The 18,558-nt window shown below is 36.5% G+C and overlaps 2 protein-coding genes across 4 annotated transcripts; one reads left to right on the plus strand and one right to left on the minus strand.

The window, feature by feature from the left end:
- Window positions 1-163: 163 nt before the first annotated feature.
- LOC104746922 (uncharacterized) lies at window positions 164-4,850 on the minus strand. Of its 2 annotated transcripts, none has more exons than XM_019237342.2 (13): window positions 4,227-4,850; window positions 3,983-4,132; window positions 3,699-3,869; window positions 3,454-3,597; window positions 3,233-3,338; window positions 2,992-3,140; window positions 2,765-2,890; window positions 2,471-2,614; window positions 1,948-2,035; window positions 1,448-1,821; window positions 972-1,295; window positions 565-798; window positions 164-483 (listed from the first exon to the last, which is right to left on the minus strand). In XM_019237342.2, the coding sequence occupies exons 1-13, from the start codon at window positions 4,485-4,487 to the stop codon at window positions 349-351; spliced, it is 2,406 nt and encodes an 801-aa protein (XP_019092887.2). In that variant the 5' UTR covers window positions 4,488-4,850; the 3' UTR covers window positions 164-348. The 2 variants fall into 2 exon arrangements, with proteins under 2 accessions (XP_019092887.2, XP_087343807.1); XM_087487681.1 differs by having other exon boundaries at window positions 2,987-3,140; window positions 4,227-4,654.
- A 6,633-nt stretch (window positions 4,851-11,483) lies between these two features.
- On the plus strand, window positions 11,484-18,470 carry LOC104746923 (uncharacterized). Of its 2 annotated transcripts, none has more exons than XM_010468472.3 (19): window positions 11,484-11,942; window positions 12,049-12,150; window positions 12,295-12,405; window positions 12,513-12,569; window positions 12,684-12,760; window positions 12,849-12,948; window positions 13,120-13,193; window positions 13,283-13,383; window positions 13,465-13,568; window positions 14,014-14,067; window positions 14,153-14,208; window positions 14,298-14,336; window positions 15,171-15,312; window positions 15,461-15,645; window positions 15,763-15,830; window positions 16,033-16,105; window positions 16,186-16,247; window positions 16,369-17,584; window positions 17,945-18,470. In XM_010468472.3, the coding sequence occupies exons 2-19, from the start codon at window positions 12,070-12,072 to the stop codon at window positions 18,195-18,197; spliced, it is 2,853 nt and encodes a 950-aa protein (XP_010466774.1). In that variant the 5' UTR covers window positions 11,484-11,942; window positions 12,049-12,069; the 3' UTR covers window positions 18,198-18,470. The 2 variants fall into 2 exon arrangements, with proteins under 2 accessions (XP_010466774.1, XP_087345386.1); XM_087489260.1 differs by having other exon boundaries at window positions 11,535-11,942; window positions 15,176-15,312.
- The last annotated feature ends 88 nt before the right edge of the window (window positions 18,471-18,558 follow it).

The following is an 18,558-nucleotide window of genomic DNA, read 5'->3' on the forward strand; positions in this document are numbered from 1 at the left end:
GATTGGTTTTTTTGAAAAAAGAAAACTCAAAATCAGTTTTTTTTTTTTTTTCCAATTATCCCTTTTTTTAATTAATATGCCAATTATTCCAAAACAGATTTAGTTTATTCTTAATTATATTCCATAAATATTATTAGTATTATATTATATTTAGAGTATAAAATGTGTAGAAATTTCCTTATAGATATAAGGTATTGTTTTTATTAATAATGTCATGGACTTTATAAACAAAAGACTTTATATTACATACAGATTTATACTATCAACTTAAATACAGCCTAGATAGAAGAAAAAGAAAACAAGAAGAAGAAAAATGTGGCCTCCTCTTATGGCACTGCAACCAACTATTCACAAAAACGTGTCCCGGACTATTCTTGCCATCACTCGTGACCCAAGCCGACTCATTATCTCAGGCAGTACTGTGGCAGAGATCCCAGGCAACACAGGAAGCAGTTCCCGAACAACTTGAGATACATCTACAACCTGTTTTATGATATTAACCACACATAAGTAAAAAACTCAAGTATTATAACGTTGAATTTATGAGAAATTACTGAATCTTACTTGATCAGGATTATTTGACATGGAGCTTCTTGCTGTAAGGAACTCGATTACTTTCTGAACATTGTTTAAGATGACCTTGTCCTCTTCGGTCACGGATGGAAGGAGTGCTGCAGGCTTGAACGGTCCCAATGTTGCAGGTAACATACCGAAGATTGGGGTTGTGTTTCTGAATCCGAAGACCGCCATTGCTTGCACCAGCTGTTCTCTTGTGATTGCATCAATGCCTTTTACTATCTGTTTTGAGTAATCACAAAAATGGTCAGAACTCACCATGCCATGAATAAGCATGTTCTAAAATCATCACGTGGTGACTATGAGCTTGTTAGTGTCCAAATTATACTTTGTACAGTAGTTCAGAGTAAGTATGTAACAAGACGGGAAAAAGTGGTTTAGATTTTGATTATTACCTCATCCAACAGAAACTCGCGGAAGAAGTTCCCTTTCTCGGAAAGCAGAAAGGACAAAGCGACTCTCGTTTGAGCTGGCTGGTCCGGTTGGGATGCACTAGCTGGAAACATAGGACTCAAACTGCTTGTCTTACTTTGCATAAGAGCTAGCTCCGCCATGCCTCCCTTCATATCTTCCCCTCCTCCACTTTTGGCTGCTGTAATAAATGTCTCAAAGGCTTGCATCACATCGATGAATCTTTCAGCATCAAAAACGCCAGTTTTCCCATAGATTGTGTATCGCAAAGCCTCCCTCAGGCGAGGAGATTCATCCGTCAGGAGCCGCTACAAATTTTGAGGTTATCATATGAAGACGTTAACCATCAGTATTTTGTAAGATTAATTTAAAAGACAGTGAATGAATGGACTGGCCAGAAAGAAAAATTCTACTCTACTTACTGAATAACACTAATACTAATAGAGTTCATATAATATACCTGAGCAATATAAGGATAAGCCTCGTCCACAATAGCAAATTCAGGATTCCCCACAAGAGCTATACCTTCTAGCACACCAATCGCCCTAATTATTAAGGCAAAGTAAGGGGGAATTCTGAAAGGATAGTCAAAAGTGATCTGTGCCAAATCTGCTGCCAACTCTTGAAAGTTGATGTTTTTGGCTCCGCCACCTTCGAGCGCCTGATCAAAAACCTTGGCCAGGACAGGTAATATAGGTGCCAGATTGACCCCATCAGGGATGAAGCCAAGCTTGACAAAATCTTTGACTATGGCATCATAATCTCGGTGAATTAAGTGTGCAATGGCTTCAATCATTCCGTACTTCTGATCATCGGTCAACTTGGTAACAAGACCTGTCAGTGAACAGACAAGGATAGGATGTCAACAATTTTTTTCTTTTCTCATATCACATTGAATGTAACTGTGATATCCAAAGGGTATTTTCCACAAAATGTAATAAATGGAACTAGAATCGTTACCAAAATCAAGGATGGCAAGCTTTCCATCTGGGGTACGAATCATATTTCCAGGATGAGGGTCAGCATGGAAAAACCCAGTATCAAGCAACTGAAGCACAAAACAGTAGGAGTGTTAACAACAATATACATGCACATCATCTTGTTTTTAAAACAGGAAAAAGTGTGTGAGCAGAATGACCAGAAAACAGGACAGAGAAAGCCAACACAGACTTTTGATATGAAGAGGTATTTTGGTGTCGAAAGCTGTTGCTTATCTTTTAACATGCTCAAAATCATTCTACTCACTAGATGAATAGGAATTATCGGTTAAAAACATTGAATAGCCATGCAATGTCAGATAGAAAATGATAGATAACTACCCTAAGAAGTTAACTGTCTCAGGAGGTATTTTTATATGCAAGCCAAGCTCTATGTCGCTTAGGATGATTACAGAAGAAATTGAACCAAGAGGAAAATTCCATGAACGCAAGTAACCTAAGACCACATCTGTTATGCTCCTCAACAAGTATGTAGGAAACATTACCTGCTTTAGGTAACAAATAACACCAACATTCACAAGTTCGCCAACGTCGCTCTCAATACTTTGTGACAGTTTCTCTCCATCAACCCATTGTGTTGTAAGAACCTTCCTTGACGTGTACTTTTGGTAGGTTTTAGGCACAACAACCTGGAAAAGTAATTTCAGTATTAGGAACAATTCCATAGATGTAAATCCACAGAGATACATGTCAAATACAAATTTTATGATCAGACGTCCATACGGCTCATATATAAACAACAAACTGAAGTGCCCATTTAGAAAAGTTATGAAGCGTACTTGTGGAAGATCTTTCTTCATCATTTCTGCAAAATATGTTCCATTCTCTCCCTCGTTAACATAATCCAGCTCCTCAAAAAAGCGAGCAGCCCATTCATCAACCAGCCCAACAACATCTACTGACACCTGCACAAAGTTTCCCAAAAGAACAAGAAGATCGAATGTTATTGAGGTGAAAGAGAACAATCACAAAACTGCATAAGCTGAGCCGTCAGACAAAACCTTGCCTGAGGGAACTTCCGCAGAAATAGACCCAAATTCCGTATCACAAACAAGTCAACAGTCACCGTCTCAAGAACAAAAGGCCTTTGTACTTTCACCGCCACTAGATCCCCATTTTCCTTTAATCGTCCCTTGTACACTTGTCCCAGGGATGCTAAACAACGAGAAAAAGAATAAATCATTAGACATAAACAAAAACCTACTAAAATGGTTAGGCCAGCATGTTAACTAATGGTCGGGACTTACCAGCAGCGATTGGGGAAGGAGAGAGCTCAGAATAAATATCAAACCATGGCTTCCCAAGCTCCTCCTCGATTAGAGCCATTGCTACATCATCAGGATATGAAGGGACCTTCACATAAACAAAAACTAGCCACATTTAGTTCTGCAAAGGCATAAAACTCGAATGGTAGAAATCAACATAATATGGAAATGGATGAAGGAACGACAGAATTGCTGCATTATACCTTATCACACAGCTTTTGTAGCTCTGTCATTGCAGCAGGTGACAATATATCTGGTCGAATACTCAAAGCTTGCCCAAGTTTAATGTAAGCTGGACCCAAGGAAGTTACAATTTCCCTTAATTCAATTGCCCTAGCAACCTCATTCTGAAAATGATGACAGATGACAGATGAAAAATGAGACTCAAACTGCAAACAAGCTTCCCATCTATCATCTACGATTAAGAAAGCACTAAACAAAATATCACCTCTTTGACTTTCTTGTTAATTATATCCCCAGCGATACGTGAAAGAAACCCTCCAGCAACCGAAAGCAACTGAATAATTCGAGAAGCAACAGCACGAGGACGTTTTCCCCAATACGCAGAGATGGTAGCAGGGTCATATACCAGAGGTAAGAACTCACTGCTCTCACCAGTCTACAAAACCCCAACAAAAGAAGAAATCAAACATTAACAATGCTAAGAGTGTTGCCAAAACCTAGCTGAAACAATGAATAGCCAAAAGAGTTGGTTGTTGTTGTTAGTGTTACCTCAACAAGCCTAAGCTGAATATTATCATCAGCAAAAACAGAATCCTTCAAGTTCTGACCACGAAGACCTCTCATCAACACAGATAACTGTTCATCTTCTTCCATTTGAGCTCTCACTCTTTTAATCTCTTTCGATACATCGCTAACTCTCTGTAACATTTTTCGCCACAAATCAAAATTCGAATAACGAAATCATCGGGCAGGAGAAATTGAATTTCACAGATTATAAGAAGTCGAATCGTACCGTGGAAACATTGTTGTTGACTCCTTTTGACGAAGACGATGAAGATGAAGAAGAAGAAGAGGAAGATCCGTTAACGGTGGTGGACTTGGGTGGAGTAGTAGTCTGTGTAGGTTTGGGATCAGTAGCGACGGCTAGAATCCGGCGAGAGCGTTTGTTAATACGGGGAGGGATAGCGGAGATGAAGGAGCGGCGTGAGGAGACGGAGAATCGAATTGGCTCAGGTCCGCAGTAGACGAGACGTGGCACTGCTGCTGCTTCCATCGATCGATTGGAGATTTGTGGTGGTAGATGAAGAAGCAGTGGTGGTGGTGCTCTACGGCTCTAAGTGGAAGAAGCGGAGTGTTTTTGTTGGGGGTATTTCACCGGAAGGTAACGGCAATGGAGGGACCACGTGGCGCAACCGAGTTCATATGTAATTTTCTCTGTTTAAAAAAAGTTTTTGATTATTTGTTTCCATTTAAAAATGTTTATTGCGGTTTACAGATTCCTCGGTGGTGTAAAACGATGAGATTGTGACATCATTTGTTCGAAATTGGGAAAAATGCAAAAAAAAAAAAATGGGGTGAGAGAGGTTCGAACTTGTGACCTCAGGGTGTTACTCAGAAAAACTTATTAGACCTACGCGCTATCGAACTGGTCCTGACCGGAGTGATATGACCCGCCCATATGAACATTGTCTTTTTCTGTGGGATATGAATTAGTCTAGTCAATCCGCACGGACAACATATGACTGTCTCCAAATATGTTCATGATTCATGTCCAATTGATTGTTGTTATACAAATTACAAGATGTCTGCAACCATTTTTCTTTAAATAGTTGGAAATTTTTAAAAAATTCTAAAACTATTTATATTTACTATTTAGACTGTCCAATTATACACACTAGTTTGATTTTCGATTTGTTTTTAATTGCATATTGATTAATCTTAACTGTTTTAATTATTCCGATTTAAGTTATGGTCATGATCAATTCTATTAAAAAATAGAAAAGACGTGACCCCTCTTTTTTTCTCAGGTACGAATATCGAAGCCTTTTTCTCGCTAAAAAATTCCAAGCTCACCGGCGTCGGACCATCTCCGCCGCTATGCTTATTTTCTTCGCTGTTCTTTCCCTTAGATTTCTCGCTAAGGTTTTTTCTCCCTTTTTATTTCTGGTTTCAACCCTGTTTAATATTCTAAGCTCTACAACCTCAATAACTTGCGACAAAGGAAGGATCTGGAATCCGGTGAACCCCCTCTTCCTCTCGCTGTTGGTATTACCCCCAATGGTGGATGTAAAGAGCAAAGATCTACATTTTTAAAAAACTGGTTTCCTCCATGGGATCTTTCCCCCAGCCGCCACTCTCCCTCAGAACCCTACTATGTTGCTGTCCCGCCTACCGGAGATGTGGAGCTCACTGCAAATCATGAAACCATCTCTGGTCAGCCGCCGCACCACCAGCCCACCATGGCCACCCAATCCGTTTCTAGGGTTGGAGTTATCAGGCCTTGGATCCTATTTCAGCCCATTAACATCACCTAAGTCTAAGCCCAAGAGGTACTTTGTTTTTAACCTTGTGCTCAGTCCATCACCGATGGTCGCTTCTCGATATAATCTTGTATCGATACCATTGAGTCGGATATTCGAGTATCAACCTGGATTATTAGACCAAAGCAAGTCCTCTAGTTCTACATCGTTTTATTGCCTATCTAGGATGCTTCGGTTGTTGTTCATTGTTCATAGGGATGAATCTGTTTTAAAAAAGAACGGTATTATACCCTCGGTTTCAAGGAAGGCTGAGACTGTTTATTCTGTCTCTAGTCAATGTGAGTGTCGAAGCTTCTTGTGCTGTGTTTTGTGTGTACTGGTCGGGTTCTGGAGTGTCCTACCCAGACCCGTGATTGACAATGGGATGTCAAACTCAACTTCTCTAGCTCCAATCTTATCTGCTTGGTCAAGTCGAGGATTCCTCGGTAGCAGTATATGGTGGTCTTCAGAATGGTCTGAGATATATCCTTGTCAAAGCCAATCGATTAGCAGTGTTTAGGTCCCTTTATTGCTGAACTCTAATCTGGAACTTGATCCTACAAGCTGCGTGAATCTGACGCGTAGAACCATGGTGCCCATTTATCACAAATCACTGAAAGATAGGAAACTCAGGTCTGCTATTATTAATCAAGGCCAAACCGGCTGCAAGCTTTGTGTGAAACTCCTTAACCTCCATAGCCATGAGATTCATGTGAGGGAGGACTCACCTGCTTTGCTACGGTTTGATACCCAACCCATTCGATCCCCAGCTGAAGCTCCTTCTAGAGATTTAAGCCTCGATCTTAAAGTGTTGAATACCATTGATCCAACTACTTTACTTCTCATGGTGGCGATACACCCATCTAAAGATGCCACTGAGAAACCCCCTATTCAAAGCTCGATTGCGTTTGTCGCTACATCTACTGTTGACCACTTGGTGGTCAAGGATCTCGCGAAGCTTGTCTTCATGGTCGAATCCACCCTGGTTCCAACAGATTCTCTTGAAGAACTCATAGAGCCCTTATCCCTTTTCTTCTTTATCTATTTCGGTGTATGTTGTAAGAACTTACCTCTTTATGACAAAAAAAAAAAAAAATTATGGTCATGATCAGCCCGAAACAATAAAAATTGAGCAAAAAACATATGTCACCCCACCCAATTGAGTTTTAGCTAAACTAACACATTCATATTTTATGATCGGATTTGGGTCGGATTCGAGTTCGGATTCAAATAATACAATTTAGCATCTGCTCAAATTTTATAATTATATGATTCGGCTTTTTTTTTATATATGATTCGGTTTTGTTCTGGTAAATATCAGATTGAACCCATTTTGATTTAGTTTCGGTTCTGGTAAATATCGGTTGGATCGAGTTTGATTTGGTTTTGAAAAGAAGAGAAAAACACAAGCTGAATTTTTTTTTTAGTTTAAACAAAATTAGGTTACATCTTGTTAAAGGGTATACATAATTGGAGCATATATAATTAAGAATTTTTGAATATCTTCTGGTATATTTCGACATAAAAGTATCATTAAATATAACAAATATTTTTGAATATACCTTGAATATGTAATTCAACCTCATGTTTTCGTGTACAATGTTTAAAATTTCGGTTCGTTGGAGTAATTTGGATAGAAACATTTAATATTCACTCATATTTTACGGTTGGATTATGGAACCGGAGTTTCGGTTTGTTTTAGGTACATCATCCACCATCCCTATAACGTCGGCAACGACTCTTTCTTTTGACTCTTTCTTTTTTCTTTTCTCCACGTCGGTGCCTCCGCCTCCACTCCCCCATTGGCTTTGTCGACTTTAGATGTTCACATACATGCATATATGCACATAAATTTTTTTATGAGACGAAGAAAACTTAAATGAATGTTGGAGTTACGAAGGAATAGAACACTACACAAACAAAACAAAAGAAAACAGTTTTTTGACTATTTTTGATCAACGGTACCACTCGAGTTCTGTTCAGACTTCTTTTTCAAAATAAAAATTATGAATACCCTCGTCCATAATAAAACTTGAAAAAAAATTAAAGTTATAGCTCATTTTGTTTATGTTTGGAACCTCTACTGTGATTTACTAAACAAAAGTTTAAACATGAGCTTAGCTAAAATTATGTGGTACATCGTTTGACATAATTTTCTTTTTATTAAATTAAAATTGCTACGGAATTATATATTTGAATATTATACACCTAAATTACGTAGATGTCGTTGCGCATATTGTTTTATTATGCAATTCGATAACCAAGTCTGACTTTTTTAATCTTAACAACAACATTTAATTTAGAAAGTGACACACACAAAATGTTACAGAAAAACATTGTTAAACCATTGCCATATATAAGTTCATAACTAGTTTACTTAGGTTAATTTTACTATTGAAAAGATTTATACATGAACAGTTGGATATTAACATATTACTCTTCAAAAAACGATTTTTCTTTTCTGCTACTAAATTTGACAAATATATGAGTATGATACAATACAATTAGTGTTACTTGTTATATATTTTTAAAACACGTCGATGTCGCTATGCATAGATTTTTGTTATTTGACAAAATTTTAATTCATCAATTAACTATCGTAAGACAACCAAAAAATGTCATAGACAGTGACATTATGATTTTTAAAATTGTAACTGTATTTATATCAAATTGTAATTGATCCATAAAGTTCCATGTAATTGCAACTGTATTTATATCAAATCATAATCTACGGATTACAAAATCCAAAATATTAAATTTAATTTTAACAGTATTGATTTTTTTTTGGTGTGATTTAACATTATTGATTTAATATTACGTTAAGAATACTATCGCTTTTCTTCTAAAATAATTATTATTCAAAATAAACAAATTATACTGTGCATGTCTAAATACTAGTTTTTTGATAAGTATTTTGTCGAGTAATTTTGGAAAGAAATTTGCTAGTGCATTGGTTTTATATCAGCTCTTAAGGAATTTAAGATTATGGAAGATGGAGATAGTGGAGATTGAACGAGGAAGTTAGAGTCTTAGATTTTCTTTTTATTTTGCTATATTTTTAAATTGAAAATAAAATCTATGTGATATATATTTATTGGTAATGTGACTTGTGATTTATATATGATAAAATAAAGGATATGTCAAAAAAATTCCAAAGAGTTGGTAAATCAAATTTCTTAACAATATTTTTGTTTGGCTTCAAACTACTAAATTGAATGATATTTACAGAATTACAGATAACATATATTATCTATATGTTATTTCATTTTTGGAATTGATAGCTAAGAAGAGCCTCCTTTTTTTAGTGCATGTTTGTACCCCTTGAAGCACTACTATATGAGGAAAAATATGTATAAATGACATATTGATAAAACGTTATATATGAGGGTTATGTTTGTGAATCCTTACATCTAACTCCTTTTCAAAAGAGTCCAGGTTTCTGCGCCAGAGGGACCTCGGCGTGTTTTTTCAAGTCTTTAATTTGGTTTGATGATTCAACTTATAGAATTTGCTTTTTCTATAGGACCATTTTGTCTTCTCCTTCTCCGCTAATTCATGAAATGGACGAAGGATCCAATCATTCCAATGGTCTTATGTTTAAAAATTAGGTTTGAAATGTTATTCCCATTTTCTTTTTTCTTTTTTTGTGTATGTACATATCATATAATTTGACTCAATGATTTCTATCTTTTTATTTCAATATCTCCTTATGATATAGAGAGCATGATTTCCACTTCACCATCTCACTCGATGCAGTACAAAAATAAAATAAAAAATGCTAAACATAACTCTTTTGTTTTCATAGGTCATTGGCAAAAAACAAACAATGCTTCTATCGTACATGTAAACAATATCAAATGTGATTTTTTTTACGTAGCATTGTGCTATTTACATTTCAAAGACACGATTTAAGGTGGTTTAACCCAATATTTAGTCTTTTTTTCTTTTGTGCAGAAAAAAACTCAAGGTAATTTGGAACAATCTTCAAATGAAGAAGACGATGGCATGTTAGATCACGTCATGTAGATATTTTGGAGGCACTATGTTTTATTTTAGTTTTGTCGATTATATCCTATAATTATTTTATAGCTTTAACTAAAAAAATATAAATAAGTTTTGTAATTATTATTTGATTATTAAACCAATTTACTTCCTTTTGTTGCATGTACCTAACAATCATTTTTAGTAGTCTTGTCCGCCAAGTATGGAGTCAATTGTAAGGGAGGATGGCCAAGGAACTGCGAGTTCAAAGCTCATATATACATGTTTAAGTTCGTTTTCATTTTTTAATAAATTAAAGCGGGATTACCACTACCAAAAAAAAGTAAATCTTAGCAGTAAATCTAAAAGACCAATAAAACAATAACTTACCATATAAGAATTAATTTCCAAATTATGAAGACAAGATTTGAATTTGAGAATCTTATTTTGCAGTAAACACTTAATAAATTTTATTTAAAATAAATATAATTATAAACATTTCTCTTGCAGTAAGAATTAAAACTTATTATGATTTCTAATTTTATTTAAAATCAATATAATTATAAACATTTCTAACAAGACACTAATCAGCCAAGTTCAAATTTCTTTCCTGCAAATTATTAGTAACCCAATATATATCTCATATCAAAAGATTTGCCAATGTAATATTATTTCTATAAAAAAGTTAAAAGTTATTAATGTCATATAGACACTAATTTTATATCATAAAATTTATTTTTGATTTTTAAAAGTCTAGATATATTTGTAAAGTAGTATTTTTCTATTTTTATTTAATTTTATATCTTGAAATGTATTTTTGATTTTAAAAGTCTAGATATATGGGTTAAACTTTTTTTTTTTTTTTTGGTAAAATATATGGGTTAAACTTCTAACAATATTGCTTAAATAAGTATATGGAGATATATATCCATTAAAAAAAATCAAATCACAATATATGCAGAAAAATAAAATATTTTTATTTACTTTATGTATTATATGATGATTCATAACAATTAAAAATTAATAATAATGTTTGTATAAACCAGATGTGGTCGGTATAAGATTCTCAATATTATAAACCAGATGTGGTCGGTATAAGATTCTCAGTTAATAATAATGTTTGTAATTAGTAATAAAACGTGGTTCTGATTAGATATTTTTTAAAAAAAGGATAAAAAAAACAACAGATTTGACTAGTCCTGGGCGTTCGGGTATTCGGTTCGGTTCCGGATATATCCATTCGGTTCCGGGTAGTTCAGATATAGAGATTTAGGATCCATTCGGTTAATTTACAATTTCGGTTCGGGTTTGGTTCGGTTTCGGTTATTTTCGGTTCGGTTCCGGGTATCCAAAACAGTGTAATATATTTTTTAAAAAATATTATTTAAATTAAACTTGATTATAATTTAACAAATATATCTAAAAACTTCCAAATATTTGGTTTATTTAAAATATTTTGGTATTTTGGTCTAAATATATATGATATTGGTGTGGTTTTTTAGTTTAATTTTATTACGTTATATATTTTAACATGTATTAGAATGACATAACTTCAACGTGGTGCAGTGGTCACTTTGCACGGTCAAGTTTGCAGGAGACTCAAGTTCAATTCTTGGCTAACCGAATGGATATCGGTTCGGTTCGGTTAATAACCGATATCCATAGATAATTGAAACACTATCCAATCGGTTATTATCTACTAACCATACTCGAACCGGAACCGAAATTTCGGTTTGGTTTCGGTTCGGTCCGTTCGGTTCCGGTTATTTGCCCAGGACTAGATTTGACGAAAATAAAAGGACTGAAATGCGAAAAAAAACGTAACGCAACGAAAGTGTTAATCTTTTCGTCATCGTCAATAATACGCACGCAAATCAAAAGAGGCACTTTGCCAGTTGCCACCGTATGAGAAAGAGAAGCTTCGTCCATCCTCCGCTCGCCACGCCGTCTCCACGTCACCAGTCTCCTCCTTCCTCCTCCTTCCACATAGATTCCTTTTCAATCACACCAATTTCCAAAGATTCGAATCCAATTCTTCTCCTCCTCCTTCTTCTGAGAAAAAGGAATCGGATTTCATGTTTTTTTTTTGACAGATCGAATTTTTTCGAGATTCGCCCGTAGCGTTTTGATCTGAAAGTTTCCAGATTTGCTGCGACTTCAAACGGCGTCGTCTGCAAATGCTTGCCTGAGAAAGAAAGAACTTTTGTTCTTTTTGATGTAAATAAAAGGTTGAAAATTAAAAACAAAAATCGATTTTTTTTTTTGGAAGTGAAGAAGCATAAGCAAGTTCGTGTTGATTCTTATTGTTTATCCAATTTCCTTTGATGATATCAGTGTGGAATTTTTTGAGAAGATATGGTGGGGGCAACTTTGTTTCACCGTAGGAAGCATTCATGGCCGGCTGAGGAGTTCATCAGCAAAAGTACCTTGCAATTAGTGAGTCTATTTGTTTTTTTTTTTTTTTTTTGTGCTAGTTTTTAGATTTAGATGCTGAGAAAGATTCATTAGGATTTGGAGAATTTAACTTGGACTTGGACTTATGCTACTTTTTTTGGTTTTGGTATCCGCTCGTTTTTGTAGCTTGATCTTGATAGTGCTGCTCCGCCACCACACGCATGGAGGAGGAGGTTAAACTGCCATGCCAATATCCTAAAAGAGTTTACTATTACGTTTAGGGAAGCCATTAAAATGGTAATCAATACATCTTGTTATTTTGTCAAATTCCAGATTTTGATTTAGTTCGGAGTTTACTAAATGTCGTTGGGGTGTTTCTTTACTTCTTGCTTTCGGAAGTACAGGTACGTTTGGGGATACGATTATGGTCTTATGTCAGGGAAGAAGCCTCTCATGGAAGGGTAAATCTCTGAAACAATAAAATTTCTTGATATACACAAAACCTTTTTTGTAAAAATGATTATGGTGCAAAGTTATAGTCTTTGTTGTGGAGATTTAACTTCTGATTGCTACAGAAAGCACCTATTGATCCTTTCACCAAAGAGAACTGCAAACCATCTGCTTCCCAAGGTGTTCCACTTGGAGGAATGGGGTACATAGCAGATATCCTCTTGAGTTTTCGTTTTATTTGCCATAGTTTCCTAGTTTAGGTTTGACTGATGCTGCTGGTAAATTTGCAGAAGTGGAAGCATATCTAGGGGATTCAGGGGTGAATTTAAGCAGTGGCAAATTACACCTGGTACTTGTGATCCTTCACCTATGATGTCCAATCAGTTCTCAGTAAGTTTTCTTCTGTGGTTACCCATGTTCTCTTCGTCATTCAGCTAGCACGCTTTTGATAATGTTACTACTACAATAAATGTTTTCTTGTTTGTAATGTTTTCAATTTATGTTATCTATAATTTCTGAAATTGTGTATCTTATTACATTTTCTTGGCCCATTCTTTGCAGATTTTTATTTCTCGAGATGGTGGACACAAAAAGTTTGCATCAGTTTTGGCTCCAGGCCAGCATGGAAGTTTAGGGTAAAATTCTGTTTTATAAATATCTTTATTTCAATGATGCTTTTTTTTTTTCTTAATTCACGTACCTTAGATTGGTTTCATGGTCTCAGGAAATCACGTGATAAAGGTATTTCTTCATGGGGCTGGAATCTGAATGGCCAGCATTCAACTTATCATGCTCTATTTCCTCGGGCTTGGACTATATATGATGGTACGAACCTGCAGAACTTTTTCATTTGAAGCTAGCATATTCCTCTCCGTGTATCACTTGTAATGATTCTTCTATTTGTAGGTGAGCCTGATCCAGAGTTGAAGATCTCATGCCGGCAAATATCTCCCTTCATACCAAATAATTATCGAGATAGTAGTCTTCCAGCAGCAGTTTTTGTATATACAGTAAGTAATCCGTTCATTGAGTGTTTATTCACACGGGGTTGGTACTCAGCTTCTGTGAAAGCATGTGACATAAGAATGGATTTACATTTTAGCTAGCAAGCTTCTCAATATCTAGGTTGTGCACATTCCACATGTAAGGATCTCTAGTGATGCTTTTCCCTTAGATTAGTAGGTAATCAAAGCGACAATGTACATGAACTTTCCATGGGATTCTTGTTGTAGCAGTAGCTCCCACAGATATGTGAGATGGCTTATTTGGTGGGAGATTCCATCTTTCTTAGGAATGCTATTTTACTTATTCTTGTTAAATTTGTCTGATGGCTGAGGCAAGTTAGATAATGAACCTCCACATATCCGTATATTATATATCAGAAATGGTTAGATCATCAGTCCTTTTCAAAAAAAAATATGAGGAAAACCTTATAACGTACACTTTTTGTTTTAGTTAGTGAACACTGGAAAGGAAAGGGCAAAAGTCAGCCTCCTTTTCACTTGGGCGGTGAGTTGACATTTGAATCATTTCAAGTACATTATATCCAGAAGAGTAGAGGGAACCTATGTTTATCACCTTTTATGTTGTGCAGAATTCAATGGGTGGGACTTCACATATGTCAGGGGGTCATGTGAATGAGCCATTCATGTAAGATGAAATATGTGCCATATTTCCATACGTGATTGTGGCTTCAAGTTGATGTTTAATTTTTTTTTGGGGTTCTTTTTTCTTTTCAGAGGCGAAGATGGGGTCTCCGGTGTCCTCTTACATCACAAGCAAGTCATTTTACCCTAATAACTATATATTACAGTTGGTTTACATATATTCCGTGGTAGATTCAACGCTTTGAAAAGTGTGGTCCTCAGTGCCATTATTTCTTTCTGGTTTAGTGGAGGGTAATTAGGAAATGGCAGCACCGTAAGTGTTATCCGTTAAAAGCAGTACCACTGCCTAGAGTTGAAGTATGCAATGATCTGATGAATAAGCAAAATATATAATGGGACTAACTCATCATTAGAAAGTTTTCCAACGAAGGACACCTTATCGGACATAGTAAATGCACAACACAGAGAAAATAGCTAGTTGAGCCAGAGTCTCCCATTCAGTGATTAGCACCAAATTGTTCCCTAGATAGGCTTCTCTTAATGTGTGAGTGCTCAATGTACTAATGTACTGCCCTTATCTTGATGCATTATCTGTCCAAGTGTATGCGTGTCTCCTTATCTTTCAACTCTTTTGTAGCGTTATTCATTCTAATGCTGTGTGTCTGCATGAATATATAGTCTAGTCATATTTTCTTATCCGTCTTCTTTTGAATGGTTGCTATGCTTGATATCAATACAAATGATTCTATCTATCGATTCAAAAAGTTTGGAATGCATATTATTCTTACTCTCTCTGCATAGAGAAAGGATCGCCATTTAAATCCTTTTCCTTTAAAAATTTACACTTGTCTTGCTTCTTGAGTGTTTGACACTCTTTAGTGGCTTATTAATTCACATGATCCGTCGATGAAGTTGATCTTCCAGAATATATTCTTATTGCAGTCAAAGGTTTGTGTTCTTTACTCTAAGCGGGTAGATTTGTTTTGATGTGTGATGGTTATGCAGGACAGGCAAAGGAAATCCTCCGGTTACATTTGCGATTGCTGCTTCTGAGACGCAGAATGTTAATGTAACTGTTTTACCATGCTTTGGATTGTCTGAAGATAGTTCTTTTACAGCGAAAGATATGTGGGATACAATGGAAAAGGTGATTTTCTTTGTATCATCGTTATCATACTATGTGCATGTGGATTTCATTGATCATTGTTGTTTGGTCTGAATTGTCAATCGTATAAGACCTTTGGTTTCATATATATTTATATATGAGACTAACATTGAGTTATTCACTCTAAAAGGATGGAAAATTTGATCAAGAAAACTTCAATAGCGGGCCAAGCACACCTTCGTTAGCTGGAGACACTATTTGTGCAGCAGTCTCAGCTTCGGCATGGGTAGAAGCTCATGGCAAGTGCACTGTGTCTTTTGCTCTTTCATGGTCGTCACCGAAAGTGAAATTTTCAAAGGGAAGCACATATGACAGGTAAATAAAGTGCAACGTTAGTAGTCTCTTCCTAAGGTTGACTAGCTTGGCAAGTGCACTGTGTCATTTTCTTTTTCTGAGTTCTGTTTTCTGTCTTTATCGGTCTTCGTTTTGCAGGAGATACACTAAATTTTATGGAACCTCTCCAAGAGCAGCACTGGACCTTGTGCATAATGCACTGACAAGTATGTATCCGTGGTGCTCTGATAGTCTGATGTCTGACTGTCATATGCTTCATTTAAGTTGCCACTGTTCTGTTTGGATGTTTACCTGATAATGCTGTTAATTGAATTTGTTTGTTGTTACACACACATACAATTTTCTTTCCATCTTCTGTGGACTGGTGCTGCGTATGCATTATTGACTAGCACTGGTTTTCAAATTCAGATTATAAGAGGTGGGAGGAAGATATTGAGGCATGGCAAAATCCCATTCTCAAAGATGAAAGGCTCCCTGAGTGGTAATCACTTTGGAACCTAATCCATCTTTGAATACATTGCTCTCTCTCTGTTCTCCCTTGAAGTATTTTGCTTTTTGTAGGTACAAGTTCACTCTGTTTAATGAGCTTTACTTTTTGGTTGCTGGTGGTACAGTTTGGATAGGTAAGCGTCTATATGCCTCTTCAAAGGCAATCTTTTGAGTGTAAATTTGTGTCCTTGCTTTTAACAAAATTTTGTTACCTGCAAACTATTGTATCACCTTATCAAAGGTTTTCTGTTGCAGATTCTGCTTCACTCGATTCCAATGGGAATAGTCAGCATCAACAATCGAGTTTAGCAAATTCAGATGGTAAGGCGAATGGACTTGACATTAATGATCAACATAACAACCTTGGTAACGGCAACAGCGTTGGAATAAAAAGCAATGATGAAGTATCAGCTATTCATAACCGGAATGGTTTATTTGTTGACACTCGGCATGTAGATGATGGCGATGATGTTGGCCGGTTTCTGTATTTGGAAGGTGTGGAGTATGTGATGTGGTGTACGTATGATGTGCACTTTTATGCATCATATGCGCTCCTTATGCTATTCCCAAAGATAGAACTTAATATCCAGCGAGATTTTGCCAAAGCTGTGTTGTCTGAAGATGGGAGGAAGGTTAAGTTCCTGGCAGAAGGAAATGTGGGAATTCGCAAGGTCAGAGGTGCGGTTCCTCACGATCTGGGGATGCATGATCCGTGGAACGAGATGAATGCCTACAACATACATGACACAAGCAGGTGGAAAGATCTTAACCCAAAGTTTGTGCTTCAGGTGTATAGAGATTTTGCAGCCACAGGGGATTACCAATTTGGAATAGATGTTTGGCCTGCAGTTCGTGCTGCTATGGAGTACATGGAACAGTTTGATAGAGACAATGACGATCTAATAGAGAATGATGGTTTCCCAGATCAGACATATGATACGTGGACTGTTCATGGTGTGAGTGCCTACTGCGGTTGCCTGTGGCTTGCTGCTCTTCAAGCTGCGGCAGCAATGGCTCTCCAAATCGGTGACAAATTCTTTGCAGAGTTGTGTAAGAATAAATTTTTGAATGCAAAGGCAGCACTGGAAAAGAAACTCTGGAATGGATCATACTTCAACTACGACAGTGGGACAAGCAGCAACAGCAAATCTATACAGACTGATCAGCTGGCAGGTCAATGGTATGCCGCATCTTCAGGTCTGCCTCCATTATTCGAGGAATCCAAAATTAGAAGCACTATGCAAAAGATATTTGATTTTAATGTGATGAAGACCAAAGGAGGCAAAATGGGTGCTGTAAATGGGATGCATCCTGATGGGAAAGTGGATGAGACGTGCATGCAGTCACGTGAGATATGGACAGGTGTTACTTACGCAGCTGCAGCTACTATGATCCTCTCTGGAATGGAAGAACAAGGATTCACCACTGCTGAGGGAATTTTCACAGCTGGCTGGTCAGAAGAAGGTTTTGGGTAAGTATTCCGCCTTCTTTATATTCAATCTATTAAATGTTATCGGTATCAGACACACACACACACACACACAATCGCATAAGATATACATATCAAAATGACACTGTTTATTACTAAACCTTGGAAAGTAGTCCTTGAATCACAACAGCTAATAAACCTTGGTATATGGATTTTCGTATGTAATCTTTTTGAAGCTATACAGAATTCAGAATATATGAAAAGATTAGAGGTCTAGATGTTGATGTTGATGGTATCTATTCATCAAGTTGTAGAAGAGTAAAAACAGCAAATGCGGTAGCGTGTAAAGGTGTAATTGGTGAGCATGACAATGATGTTTTTTTTGGTCTGAACCGAATACAGGTATTGGTTCCAGACACCGGAAGGTTGGACAATGGATGGGCACTACCGGTCATTGATATATATGAGACCGCTCGCTATATGGGGAATGCAATGGGCATTATCGCTGCCAAAGGCAATCCTCGACGCTCCTCAGATAAACATGATGGACAGAGTTCACTTGTCACCTAGAAGCCGAAGATTCTCGCACAACGTCAAAGTCGTGAAACACAAGGCTAAGTGTTTCGGCAATTCAGCGTTAAGTTGTTCCTGCTAAAATCAAATCTGTTTTATTATATAACATATAAGTATATTCACATCTCTGATATGATTATTATTGGAGTAACTTAAAGAAATCATAAAGAGGAATTAGCTGAGATGAGAGGATCCTGCTGAGTTGTAATATTAATAGAGAAAGAGGTGGGGAAAAAGTTTTCATTAAAGATGTGATGGAAACGTCCCCAAGTAAAAAAGCATTTTGGTGAAAAGTTTGTGACTTAAAACTCTTGTATTTGTGTTTTAATAAATGTAACCTTGAGAAGAAGAACAATTTGTGCTCTTCGCCTACTGTTTCTTTATTATTAGCTATCTCTCTCTCTCTCTCGCTAAACGCCATTGGCTGTAAGAAAAGACACGTA

This window comes from Camelina sativa, chromosome 15, assembly GCF_030686135.1.
Source record: "Camelina sativa cultivar CO46 ecotype springtype chromosome 15, ASM3068613v1".
NCBI classification, from domain to species: Eukaryota; Viridiplantae; Streptophyta; class Magnoliopsida; order Brassicales; family Brassicaceae; genus Camelina; species Camelina sativa.

Bases quoted from the DNA above. Each gene is read 5' to 3' on its own strand.
- LOC104746922 (XM_019237342.2), bottom strand. From the start codon at position 4,487: ATGGAAGCAGCAGCAGTGCCACGTCTCGTCTACTGCGGACCTGAGCCA. The intron at 3,141-3,232 runs GTAAGTCCCGAC...CTCGTTGTTTAG, and splicing joins TCCTTCCCCAATCGCTGCTG to CATCCCTGGGACAAGTGTAC. The intron at 484-564 runs GTAAGATTCAGT...ATCATAAAACAG, and splicing joins TGTCAAATAATCCTGATCAA to GTTGTAGATGTATCTCAAGT.
- LOC104746923 (XM_010468472.3), top strand. From the start codon at position 12,070: ATGGTGGGGGCAACTTTGTTTCACCGTAGGAAGCATTCATGGCCGGCT. The intron at 12,570-12,683 runs GTAAATCTCTGA...TGATTGCTACAG, and splicing joins AAGAAGCCTCTCATGGAAGG to AAAGCACCTATTGATCCTTT. The intron at 13,194-13,282 runs GTAAAATTCTGT...TCATGGTCTCAG, and splicing joins GGCCAGCATGGAAGTTTAGG to GAAATCACGTGATAAAGGTA.